Source organism: Cervus elaphus, chromosome X (assembly GCF_910594005.1).
Source record: "Cervus elaphus chromosome X, mCerEla1.1, whole genome shotgun sequence".
NCBI lineage: Eukaryota > Metazoa > Chordata > Mammalia > Artiodactyla > Cervidae > Cervus > Cervus elaphus.
The window spans coordinates 109,291,290-109,305,546 of NC_057848.1; the positions used below are offsets into that span (position 1 = coordinate 109,291,290).

General features: G+C 36.3%; 1 protein-coding gene across 5 annotated transcripts in view; it reads left to right on the forward strand.

Moving 5' to 3' along the window:
- Positions 1–14,257, forward strand: part of PHKA1 (phosphorylase kinase regulatory subunit alpha 1) — a 185,834-nt gene that overhangs the window by 25,788 nt on the left and 145,789 nt on the right. For all 5 annotated transcript variants that reach the window (XM_043895553.1, XM_043895554.1, XM_043895555.1 and 2 more), the window contains exons 6-7: positions 142–222; positions 13,565–13,663. In XM_043895553.1, the coding sequence (XP_043751488.1) occupies positions 142–222; positions 13,565–13,663 (180 nt within the window). The remainder of the gene's footprint in view (positions 1–141; positions 223–13,564; positions 13,664–14,257) is intronic.

The window sequence follows — 14,257 nt, forward strand, 5'->3', positions numbered from 1 at the left end:
GGCCTCTCCTTAATAAACATTGTGGGCAAACGTATGTATGGCAAGTTAGCTAATATTTATGCCTTTTATTCAAGGGTTGTATATCTAGTAAGCATTTAGTAGTGGTGACTTGCTAATGGTGTGTTGGTTATTTTATGCCAGGACTTTGGGATATGGGAACGTGGAGACAAGACCAATCAAGGAATCTCAGAATTGAATGCCAGTTCAGTTGGAATGGCAAAGGTAATTTTCCTCACTCTGCTTTTACCAAATGTGGGATAAGTTTCATACACTTTCGCCATAAAGCCTTAACACGAATGTGGACCATCATCAAATTAATTGATCTTTTAAACCATGGGCAGTGTCCAGAGTCTCCCATATAATTATGGGCATGTAGGTAAAGACTTCTTTCATAAGCTCTAGATTTGTATGTACAACTGCTTTTGTAGCATATCTCTATTTACATATCCCACAAGGATCTCAGAAAACATGTCTTAAACTAAAATCACCTCTACCACAACAAAAACGAACAAAAGGAGGCTTATTTTCCCTTCCACACACCAAGTTGACAAAGCTTGATATCAGGAAACCATCTCTCAATTCTCCACCCCACTCACTCTCCTGAATCCCCTATACTGTTATCTTCATCATTATTACTATCTTCCACTTGGCTTCATCTTATCCTTCCTACTGCTACTGCCTTAATTTTAGCTTTTATCTCTGAAAGCAGCAAGAAGGCATAAAACTGGATAGCAGGAATAAGATCAAACATATCCATTATAATGATAAATATACATGACTTAATTTGTTTCTCCTACCTAAAAGCAAAGACATAGGTTTATTTAAAAAACAAAGAAAGGAAATTCAGTCTATACCTATACCACTTCTAAAAGCTCTAAGACAGCAAATTGCCACAGAAAGATTTAAATCAGAAAGATGGACAAAGTCTGGCCAAAATAAACAAAAAAGAGTACAGGTGACTATGAATTCAAATGAAGTACAATTTAAAGCCAAAAGTATTACATGGAACAAAGGGGACAAAGGGGGTCAAGATAGAATGAGAAAGTCTGGCCTGGAATGTAGTTTCAATTAATACAGAGCAAAATGTATTAAAAATACAAGGCAAAATAGAAACAGTTATAAGGGGACAGCTTAACCCTAAGAGGCAATGACAGATAAAATAAAACCAAAAATAAGATTATAGAAAATTTAAACTATATAATTAATGTGGTTTAATAAATTTATATATAATTTTGTCCTTATAAAATATGCATTCCCTGGGTAAATGTTTTTCTTTTTAATGTATTTTTGATTACCAAAATGATACAGATATTGAGCTTATTTTTAAAAATTAAATCATATTCTAATTTACCTCTATGATGTTTTAAATACAGCAGCCTCAAATTTTACTGAACAACATAACCAAACGTCTTCTTTCATACAGATAGTCTAATTCAATGTTTTCAGTTGCCACACAAATTTAATAATTACTCTGTTGATGATAATGCTTTACTGAGGATCTTTGTACATACATCCTGGTGAACCTGCATGAATATTTTTGTAGGATAGATTCCTAAAAGTGAAACCACTGGGTTAAGGGATGTACACTTTAAAACTACCCTCCAAAACAATTTCCACCAGTTTACATTTTCCCCATTCATATATGATGGATATGGGCTTCTGTGGTGGCTCAGACAGTAAAGCATCTGCCTGCAATGCAGGAGACCTGGGTTTGATCCCTGGGTAGGAAACATCTCCTGGAGAAGGAAATGGCAACCCACTCCAGTAATCTTGCCTGGAAAATTCCATGGACGGAGGAGTGTGGTAGGCTACAGTCCATAGCATCACAAAGAGTTGGACATGACTAAGCAACTTCATATGATGGATATATGCCATCATGTGCCATCTGTATCATTTTCCTCAAACCCTCACTAACTCTGAATATTATCAATATTTATGAGTAATTTGATTTAAAAAATTTTAACCACTGAAACATTTTTCTACATTTTATTTTGAAATCATTTCAGACTTTGGGAAACTTGTAAGGACTGTGCAAAGAATTCCCATATGCCCTTCATTCAAGTTCCCTACTTGTTAACATTTCTTTGTTCTTTCTGTTTACACATACACATAATTTTTTCCTGAACCAGTTGAGAGTAAATTGCAGACATGATGTTTCATGCCTCCTAAATATTTCAGTATAAATTTCCTCAAAGACAGTCCCATCACCATGGTCCAATCATCAAAATCAGGAAATGAACACTGGCATCATACTACCTCATAATCCAAAGATCCCATTCAAATTTCTTTAATTGTTCCAATAATATAATTTACAGCCAAAATAAAAAAACAAACAAAAACCCTTATGATTTAGAATCCAATCCAGGGTAACATGTTACATTTAGCAGATGAATGGATAAGGAAGCTGTGGTACATATACACCATGGAATATTACTCAGCCATTAAAAAGAATTCATTTGAATCAGTTCTAATGAGATGGATGAAACTGGAGCCCATTATACAGAGTGAAGTAAGCCAGAAAGATAAAGAACATTACAGCATACTAACACATATATATGGAATTTAGAAAGATGGTAACGATAACCCTATAGCAAATATCTCTTTGGATTTCTTTAACTTGGAATAATACTTCAGACTTGACTTACCTTTTATGATCTTGGCATTTTTAAAGATTATAGGCCAGTTGTTTTATAGGATGTCCTTCAGTTTGATTTTGTGTGATATTTCCTCATGGTTTGATTCAAGATATGCATTTTTGACAATAATACCACAGAGATAATGACACGTCCTCAGTACATCATCAGGAAGTACAGCTGTGGATTTATCTCATTACTGTTTATGTTAAGTTTGATGACTTCATTAAGGTGGTATCTGCCATATTTCTCCGCTGTAAATTTGCTATCTTCCCCTTGTAATTGTTAAGTATTTTGTTCCTGGATGATATCTGCACAACCCATTAGGTGTCAGTTAGACATGATTTCTCAAAGGAAGCTTTCCAGAATTACCTGTATCCCAAAGATTAAGTCAGTTCTGTCTCATAATTGAGGAGCTACAAATAACTAATAAATATTTGAAAGAATATTCAACTTTGTTAGCAAATTAATGCAACTGACTCACCATTTTTCTATCAAATTAGGAAAAATTTCAAAGGTAATACTTGGTTTGCATTAAAGAAGTTAGTACACAGCTGGTGTTAGTTATATTAGTACAAACTGCATGGAAGGGAATGTAGCATTATGTCTTAAAAATTGTTTATACCCTTTGACCCAGAGATTCTATTACAGGGAATTAATGCTTAAATGATAACTCATTCTACTCTGTTTTTATGAGTTTAACTTTTTTTAGGTTCCACACATAAGTGATATAATATTTGCCTGACATCTCATTTAGTATAAAGCCCTCAAGGTATATCCAAGTTGTCATAAGTGGTAGGATTTCCTTCTTTCTTATGGCTGAATGATAATCCATCACACACACACACACAGAGGCAGGTGAGCACACATATACTTCACATCTTCTTTATCCACCCATCTGTTGATGGACACAAATTATTTCTCTGTATCGTCGATGATGCTGCAGTAAACAGGAGTGCATATTTTTTGATATCCTGTTTTTATTTCCCTTGGATATATACCCAACAGAGAAATTGCTGGATCATATGGGAGTTCTATTTTTTATTTTTTGAGTAACATCCATAGTTATTATTTTCCATAGTGCTGAAACAACTTGCATTCCTATCAAGTGTGTACAAGGCTCTCTTTTATCCACATCTTCACCAATACTTATCTTTTCTATGATAACCATTCTGAAAGATGTGAGGTGATTGTGGTTTTGACTTGCATTTCCCTTTTGATTAGTGATGTTGAGCATCTTTTCATGTTCCTGCTGGCCATTTCTGTGTTCTCTTTGGAAAAACTGTGTAGTCAATTCCTTTGCCCATTTTTAATTGAATTATTTGTTTTTTTTTGTTATTGAATTGTATGAGTTCTTTATAAATTTTTTATATAGACTTCTTATTAGATATGTGTTTCACAATAAGTCTCTCCCATGCTGTGGGCTGCTTTATATCTTTTGTTTTTCCTTTTCTTTTTTTAATTTATTTTTTATTGAAGAATAATTACAGAATTTTCTTTTTTTCCTGTCAAACCTCAACATGAATCAGCCATAGGTATACATATATCCCCTATCTTTTGAACCTCCCTCCCATCTCCCACCCAATCCCACCCCTCTAGATTGATACAGAGCCCCTGTTTGAGTTTCCTGAGCCATACAGCAAATTCCCTGTTGGATATCTATTTTACATATGGTAATGTAAGTTTCCATGTTACTCTTTCCATACATCTCACCCTTTCTTCCCCTCTCCCCATGTCCATAAGTCTGTTCTCTATGTCTGTTTTTCCATTGCTGCCCTGGGAATAAATTCTTCAGTACCATTTTGCTAGATTCCATATATATGCATTAGAATATGGTATTTATCTTTCTCTTTCTGAATCACTTCACTCTGTATAATAGGTTCTAGGTTCATCCACCTCATCAGAACTGACTCAAATGCATTTCTTTTTATGGCTGAGTAATATTCCAGTGTGTATATGTACCACAACTTCTTTATCCATTCATCTGTCGATGGACATCTAGGTTGCTTCTGTGTGCTAGCTATTGTAAATGGTGCTTCAGTGAACAATAGGATACATGTGTCTTTCAATTTTGGTCTCCTCAGGGTATATGCCTAGGAGTGGGATTGCTAGGTCATATGGTGGTTTTATTCCTAGTTTTTCTAAAAGAATCTCCATACCATCTTCCACAGTGGCTGTATCAATTTACATTCCCACCAAGAGTGCAGGAGCATTCCATTTTCTCCACACGTTGTCCAGCATTTATTGTTTGTAGACTTTTAGATGATGTCCATTCTGACCGGTGTGAGGTGATAGCTCATTGTAGTTTTGATTTGCATTTCTCTAATAATGAGTGATGTTGCGCATCTTGTCATGTGTTTGTAAGCCATCTGTGTGCCTTCTTTGGAGAAATGTCTGTTTAGATCTTTTTTCCATTTTTTGGGGCTGTTTGTTTTTCTGGCATTGAGTTATATGAACTGCTTGTATATTTTGGAAATTAATCCTTTGTCAATTGTTTCATTTGCTATTATTCTCTCCCATTCTGAGGGTTGTCTTTTCATCTTGCTTACAGTTTCCTTTACTATGCATAAGCTTTTAACTTTAATCAGGTCCCACTTGTTTACTTTTGGTTTTATTTCCATTACTCTAGGAAGTGGGTCATAGAGAATCTTGCTTTGATTTATGTCCTTGAGGGTTCTCCCTATGTTTTCCTCTAAGAGTTTTATAGTTTCTGGTCTTATATTTAGGCCTTTAATCCATTTTGAGTTCATCTTTGTGTATGGTGTTAGGAAGTGTTCTGACTTCATTCTTTTACATGTAGCTGTACAGTTTTCCCAGCACCATTGATTGAAGAGGCTGTCTCTGCCCCACTGCATATTCTTGGATCCTTTGTCACAAATAAGGTACCCATAGGTGCAGGGTGCATGGGTTTATTTCTGGGCTTTCTATCTTGTTCCATTGATCTATGTTTCTGTTTTTGTGCCAGTACCATACTGTCTTGATGACCGTAGCTTTGTAGTATAATCTGAGGTCAGGAAGGTTGATTCCTCTAGCTTCATTCTTCTTTCTCAAGACTTCTTTGGCTCTTCGGGGTCTTTTGTGTTTCCATATGAATTGTGAAATGTTTTGTTCTAGTTCTGTGAAAAATGCCATTGGTAATTTGATAGGGATCACATTGAATCTGTAGATTGCATTTGGTAGTATAGTCATTTTCACATTATTGATTCTTCCTATCCAGGAACATGGAATATCTCTCCATCTGTTTATGTCATCTTTGATTTCTTTCATTAGTGTCTTATAATTTTCTGTGTACAGTTCTTTTGTCTCATTAGGCAAGTGTGTTCCTAGATATTTAATTCTTTTTGTTGCAGTGGTGAATGGGATTGATTCCTTAATTTCTGTTTCTGGTTTTTCATTGTTAGTATATAGAAATTCAAGTGATTTCTGTGTATTGATTTTGTATCCTGCAACTTTGCTAAATTCACTGATTAGCTCTAGTAATTTTCTGATATTATCTTTAGGGTTTTCTATGTACAGTATTATGTCATCTGCAAACAGTGAGAGCTTTATTTCTTTTCTGATCTGGATTCCTTTTATTTTTTTTCTTTGATTGGTGTAGCTAGGACTTCCAGAGCTATGTTGAATAATAGTGGTGAAAGTGGACACCCTTGTCTTGTTCCTGATCTTAGGGAGAATGCTTTCAGTTTTCACCATTGAGAATAATGTTTGCTGTAGGCTTAGCATATATGGCCTATACTATGTTGAGGTAGGTTCCTTCTATGCCCATTTTTTGAAGAGTTTTGATCATAAATGGGTGCTGAATTTTGTCACAGGCTTTTTTCTTCATCTATTGAGATTATCATATGGTTTTTATCTTTCAATTTGTTAATATAGTGTATCACACTGATTGATTTGCATATATTGAAAAATCCTTGCATTCCTGGAATAAAACCAACTTGATCATGATGTATGGGCTTTTTGATGTGTTGCTGAATTCTGTTTGCTAAAATTTTGTTGAGGATTTTTGCATCAATATTCATCACAGATATTGGCCTGTAGTTTTCTTTTTTTGCATTGTCTTTGTCTGGTCTTGGTATCACGGTGATGGTGGCCTCGTAGAATGAGTTTGGAATTGTCCCTTCCTCTACAATTGCACTCATCTCACACGCTAATAAGGTAATGCTCAAAATTCTCCAAGCCAGGCTTCACCAATATGTGAACTGTGAACTTACAGATGTTCAAGCTGGTTTTAGAAAACACAGAGGAACCAGAGATCAAATTGCCAATATCTGCTGGATCATCAAAAAAGCAAGAAAGTTCCAGAAAAACATCTATTTCTGCATTATTGACTATGCCAAAGCCTTTGACAGTGTGGATCACAATAAACTGTGGAAAATTCTACAAGAGATGGGAATACCAGACCACCTGACCTGCCTCTTGAGAAACCTGTGTGCAGGTCAGGAACCAACAGTTAGAACTGGACATGGAACAGTAGACTGGTTCCAAATAGGAAAAGGAGTATGTCACGGCTGTATATTGTCACCCTGCTTATTTAACTTATATGCAGAGTACATCATGAGAAACGCTGGGCTGGATGAAGCACAAGCTGGAATCAAGATTGCCGGGAGAAATATCAATAACCTGAGATATGCAGGTGATACCACCCTTATGGCAGAAAGTGAAGAAGAACTAAAGAGCCTCTTGATGAAAGTGAAAGAGGAGAGTGAAAAAGTTGGCTTAAAGCTCAACATTCAGAAAACTAAGATCATGACATCTGGTCCCATCACTTCATGGGAAATAGATGGGGAAACAGTGGAAACAGTGAGAGACTTTATTTTGGGGGGCTCCAAAATCACTGCAGATGATGACCACAGCCATGAAATTAAAAGACGCTTACTCCTTGGAAGGAAAGTTCTGACCAACCTAGACAGCATATTATAAAGCAGAGACATTACTTTGTCAACAAAGGTCCATCTAGTCAAGGCTATGGTTTTTCCATTAGTCATGTATGGATGTGAGAGTTGGACTATAAAGAAAGCTGAGCACCAAAGAATTGATGCCTTTGAACTGTGGTGTTGGAGAAGACTCTTGAGAATCCCTTGGACTGCAAGGAGATCCAACCAGTCCATCCTAAAGAAAATCAGTCCTGAGTGTTCATTGGAAAGACTGATGTTGAAGCTGAAACTCCAATACTTTGGCCACCTGATGTAAAGAGCTGACTCATTTGAAAAGACCCTGATGCTGGGAAAGATTGAGGGCAGGAGGAAAAGGGGACATCAGAGGATGAGATGGTTGGATGGCATCACCGACTCAATGGACATGAGTTTGGATGAACTCTGGGAGTTGGTGATGGACAGGGCAGCCTGGTGTGCTACGATTCATGGGATCGCAAAGAGTATGACACGACTGAGCAACTGAACTGAACTGAACTGAACTGCAATTTTCTGAAAGAGTTTTAGAAGGATAGGCATTAGCTGTTCTCTAGATGTTTGATAGAATTCTCCTGTGAGGCCATCTGGTTCTGGGCTTTTGTTTTTTGGGAGATTTTTATTTTATCACAGCTTCAATTTCAGTACTTGTAATTGGGTTCTTCATAATTTCTATTTCATCCTGGTTCAGTCTTGGTAGATTGAATTTTTCTAAGAATCTGTCCATTTCTTCCAGGTTATCCATTTTATTGCTATATAGTTCATAATAGTCTCTGATAATCCTTTATAATTCTGCATTGTCTGTTGTAACCTCTCCTTTTTCATTTCTAATTTTGTTGATTTGATTCTTCTTTTTTCTGATGAGTCTGGCTAAAGGCTTGTCAATTTTGTTTATCTTCTCAAAGAACCAGCTTTTAGTTTTATTAATCTTTACTATTCTTTCTTTCATTTCTTTTTCATTTATTTCTGCTTGGATCTTTATGATTTCTTTCCTTCTACTAATTTTGGGCATTTTTTTGTTCATCTTTTCCCAGTTGCTTTAGGTATAAAGTTAAGTTGTCTGTTCAGTGTTTTTCTTGTTTCTTGTGGTAGGGTTGTATTGCTATTAAATTCCGTCTTAGAACCACTTTTGGTGTATCCTATAGGTTTTGAGTTGTCGTGTTTTCATTGTCATTTGTTTCTAGAAATTTTTTTATTTCCCTTTTGATTTCTTCAGTAACCTGTTGGTTATTTAGAAACATGTTTAATCTCCATGTGTTTGTGTTTCTTACAGTTTTTTTCTTGTAATTGATGTCTGGTCTCATAGCATTGTGGTCAGAGAAGATGCTTGATATGATTTCAATTTTCTTAAATTTACTGAGGTTTGGTTTGTGACTCAAGATGTTGTCTATCCTGGTGAATGTCCCATGTGCACTTGAGAAGAAGGTATATTCTTTTGCATTTGGATGGAACATCCTGAAGTTATCAATGAGATCCATCTCATCTGATGTATCATTTAAGACTTGTGTTTCCTTATTAATTTTCTGTTTGATGAACTGTCCATTCATGTGAGTAGGGTGTTAAAGCTTCCTACTGTTATTATGTTACTGTCAGTTTCTCCTTTGATGTCTGTTAGTATTTGTCTTATGTATTGAGGTGCTCCTATGTTGGGTGCATAGATATTTACAATTGTTATGTCTTCCTCTTGGATTGATCCCTTAATCATTATGTAGTGTCCTTCCTTATCTCTTGTAATCCTCTTTATTTTAAGGTCTATTTTGTCTGATATGATGATTGCTACTCCAGATTTCTTTTGCTTCCAATTTGCATGCATATTTTTCCATCCTCTCACTTTCAGTCTATATGTGTTTTTAGGTCTGAAGTGGGTTTCTTGTAGACAGCATATATATGGGTCTTGTTTTTGTATCCATTCAGCCAGTCTGTGTCTTTTGGTTGGGGCATTTAATCCATTTACATTTAAAGTAATTATTGATATATATGTTCCTATTGCCATTTTTTTTATTGTTCAGGGTTGATTTTGTAGATCTTTTTCCTTCTCTGGTATTTCTTGACTATATAAGTCCCTTTAACATTTGTTGTAAAGCTGGTTTGGTGGTACTGAATTCTCTTAATTTTTGCTTGTCTGAAAAGCTTTTTATTTCTCCATCAATTTTGAATGAGGTCCTTGCTAGGTACTGTAACCTTGGTTGTAGATTTTTTTCCCTTTCAGTACTTTAAATATATCCTGCCATTCCCTTCTGGCCTGCAGAGTTTCTGCTGAAATATCAACTGTTAAGTATATGCGGGTTCCCTTGTATGTTACTTATTGCTTCTCCCTTGCTGCTTTTTTTTTTTATATAAAAGTGATTTTTGCCATAATTGACATGAGTCAGCCATGGGTGTACATGTGTCCCCCATCCTGAACCCCCCTCCCACCTCCCTCCCCACCCCATCCCTCAGGGTCATCTCAGTGCACCAGCCCTGAGCACCCTGTCTCATGCATCGAAACTGGACTGGCGATCTGCTTCACATATGATAATATACATGTTTCAATGCTCCTCTCATGTTTGGTTTTCTAGACAAGAAACACTGCTCATCAACAAAAACCTTCTACAGACAATGAGTTAGGTTCTCTGCTAGACTCTGCATGTTCACTGGAAGGGCATGTCACTCTCACAGAGCCCATCCCACCCAACAACCAATCCGGAAACAGAGCCAGAGAGCAAGCCTTACTGGCTGTTGGGGGACTGAGTGTCTATGTTTCATTTCTCCTGAGTCAGGGATTCAGCAGATCAACCTTTCTTTCCACTAGTCCCCCACAAGCAGAGCAGGGGGAGAAGAACATAACTCATACATGTGTGGAACGTGGTCTTTTTTTCTTTCTTTTATGTTGAGTTAGTTCCCTCCTCCTATGTCATGGCCATATAGCCCAAATATTATAATCTGTTTAGTTATTAATAATTAATGTAAGTAACCTAACTGGGGAAAATGGATTAGATGCTATGGTGCTTTTGAACTGGGAAGCTGTCTTTGCCCCATTGTATATTCTTGCCTCCTTTGTCAAAAATAAGTTACCCATTGGTGCACAGGTTTATTTCTGGGCTTTCTATCTTGTTTCATTGGTCTATATTTCTGTTTTTGGCCCAGTACCATACTGTCTTGATGACTGTAGCTTTGCAGTGTAATCTAAAGTCAAAAAGGTTGATTCCTCCAGCTCCCTTCTTTTTTTTTTTTTTTAATTAGTTGGAGGCTAATTGCTTCACAACATTTCAGTGGGTTTTGTCATACATTGATATGAATCAGCCATAGATTTACACGTATTCCCCATCCCGATCCCCCCTCCCACCTCCCTCTCCACCCGATTCCTCTGGGTCTTCCCAGTGCACCAGGCCCGAGCACTTTTAATGTTCTTTCTTTGTGTTTAGTCTTTGTCAGTTTGACTAGTATGTGTCTTGGTGTGTTTCTCCTTGGGTTTATCCTGTATGGGACTCTGTGCCTCTTGGACTTGATTCACTGTTTCCTTTTCCATGTTGGGGAAATTTTCAAATATAATCTCTTCAAAAACTTTCTCATACCTTTTCTTTTTCTCTTCTTCTGGGACCCGTATAATTTGAATGTTGGTGTGTTTGATATTGTCCCAGAGATCTCTGAGACTATCCTCAGTTCTTTTCATTCTTTTTACTTTATTCTCCTCTTCAGAAGTTATTTCCACCATTTTATCTTCCAGCTTACTGATTCATTCTTCTGCTTCAGATATTCTGTTATTGGTTCCTTCTAGAATATTTTTAATTTCAGTAATTGTGTTGTTTGTCTCTGCATTTTTATCCTTTAATTTGTCTAGGTCTTTGTTAATTGATTCTTACATTTTCTCCATTTTCTTTTCAAAGTTTTTGATCATCTTTACTATCATTATTCTGAATTATTCTTCAGGTAGTTTGCCTATTTCCTCTTCATTTATTTGGACTTCTGTGTTTCTGGTTTGTTCCTTCATTTGTGTAGTATTTATCTGCCTTCTCATTTTTTTAAACTTATTGTGTTTGAGGTCTCCTTTTCTCAGCCTTCAAGGTTAAATTCTTTCTTCCTTTTGGTTTCTATCCTCCCAAGGTTGGTACAGTGGTTTGTATAAGCTGCGATTAGGGTGAGATTTGTGCTGAGTTTCTGTTTGTTTTTCCTCTGATGGGCAAGGCTAAGTGAGGTGGTAATCCTGTCTCCTGATGATTGGGTTTGTATTTTTGTTTAGTTTGTGGTTTAGATGAGGCGTCCTGCACAGTGTGCTACTGGTGGTTGGATGTTGCAGGGTCTTGTATTCAAGGGGTTTTCTTTGTGTGAGTTCTCACTATTTTATACTCCCTAGGGTTAGTTCTCTGGTTGTCTAGGGTCTTCGAGTCAGTGCTCCCACTCTGACGGCTCAGGGCTTGATCTCTCTCCAAAGACCAATCTACCAACAGGAATTTCACCCAAAATGAAAGGGCCTTTACTTGAGTTCCAAAAGCCAGTGCACAAGAGCAGAATGAAAATCTCTGACTCAGTGAAACCTAGGTATTGCCTGCCACATGGACAGACCTTGGGTTGCAACAGATGACTAGAGGGTCTGTCTTTAGCAGTTCTTTTTCATCTTTTTGATTGTTTCTTTTGTTGTGTAGAAGCTTTTTAGTTTGGTAGTCCCTTGTATTGATTTTTGCTTTTGTTGCTTATAATTTTGGTGTCATATCTAAAAAATTCATTGCCAAGACCAATGTGAATGAGTTTTATGGTTATCAGGTCTTATGTTATTCCATTTTGAGTTAATTTGTGTGTGTGGTGTAAGATAGGGGTCCAATTTCATTGTTCTGTGTGTGATTATCCAATTTTTCCAAAATCATTTGTTGAAGAGACTAACCTTTTCTCATTGAGTGTTCTTGGCTCCCATATAAAATATTAACTGACTGTAAATACAGAGATTTATTTCTGGGCTCTCTGTTCTGTTTTATCGGTTTGTGTGTCTACTTTAATGCCTGTATCATACTGTTTTAATTGCTATAGCTTGGTAGCATAGTTTGAAATCAGGACATGTGATGCCTTCAGCATTGTTTTTCTTTTTGATAATTGCTTTGGCTATATGGTGTCTTTTGTAGTCCCTTACAAATTTTAGGGTTTTTTGTGTGTGTGTGTGAAAAATGCCATTGGAATTTTTATACAGATTGCATTGGATCCATAGATGACTGGGTAGTATAGACAGGTTAACAATATTAATTCTTCTGATCCATGTACATGGGATATCTTTCCATTTGTTTTTGTCTTCAATTTCTTTCATCAAAGTATTGTAGTTTTCATTGTACAGATCTTTCACCTCTTTGGTTAAATCTATTCTTAAGTGTTTTATTGCTGGTGATGCTATTGTGAATGTGATACTTCTATTTATTTTTTAGATATTTTGCCATTACTGTACAGAAAACACCACTGATTTCTGTATTTTTGTTTTATATCCTGAAACTTTACTGAATTTGTTGATTAATTCTGATAGATTTTTGGTTGAGTCTAGGGTTTTCTGTATATGAGATCATATCATCCACAAATAATGACAATTTCGTTGCTTCCTTTCTAATTTGGATATCTTTTATTCCTTTTTCTTGGCTAATTGCTTTAGCTAGGCCTTCCAGTACTATGTTGAAGTAGGACTTCAGAGTGCTGAGAGGGGGCACCCTTGCCTTGCTTTTATCTTACAGGAAAACTTTCTGGTTTTCATCATTGAATTAGCTGTGGGTTTGTTGTATATGGCCTTTATTATGCTGATATGTGTTCCTTCTATATTAAATTTGTTGAGGGTTTTTAATCATGAAAGTATGACTACAACCTCCATCTCAAATGTCTCTGGGACAATTTGGGAGACCAAAAAAAAAAAAAAACTAAGAGACCCCTGTGAATAAAGAATGTCATTATATTTTCTGTTCTGCTAAACATATTTAAAATGACATCATGTGCATTGATATGATACCAGGATAGAGGGAGAAGAAATATACGTCTTTATAATGCTAAAGTTGTCCTTTCCTCCTTTGTTCCTCAAAGGCAGCCCTGGAAGCATTAGATGAACTGGACCTGTTTGGTGTGAAAGGTGGGCCTCAATCAGTTATCCATGTCCTAGCTGATGAAGTACAACACTGCCAGGTAAGAGGATAATGGACCATATTGTAGAAAAATATATTTTTACTCAGACTCAAATTTAGCATGAGCTTTAGAATAAGAACTGAATGAGAATACATAATCTGATTTATTATCATGTGCCAAAAATGTCTTATTAAGCATTCTATAGAGATAACCTGATGTGACATGAGCTATAACAGAGATAATAGTCCTGTTCTCTCACCCAACATTATAAAGGAATCCCATCACAGTGTATGAAATTATCCTCTATTGTATCTCCTTTTCTAAATATACCGAGAGAACAAGAGGTGATAGATTTTGAGTGTTCTTCTTGATAGTGGTTCTGAATATTTCTCTTGTCCCCATTGGCACTAGGGTTAGATGTTTGGAGATTAGACTGTTTACATGGTAAATGCATATCTTCAGTTTTGTTTAAGATTACTTTATGTATTGAAAGATAAAGGTTCTTGTCACTGACAGTATGTCTTTTCCCATCTTCTTCAAACCCTGATTGGACCCCCATGGTGTTCTAGTGAATATAATCTTACTTTCTAATTTTAAAAATGCATTCCCCATCCCAATCCCCCCTCCCACCTCCCTCCCCATGTAAATCCATGG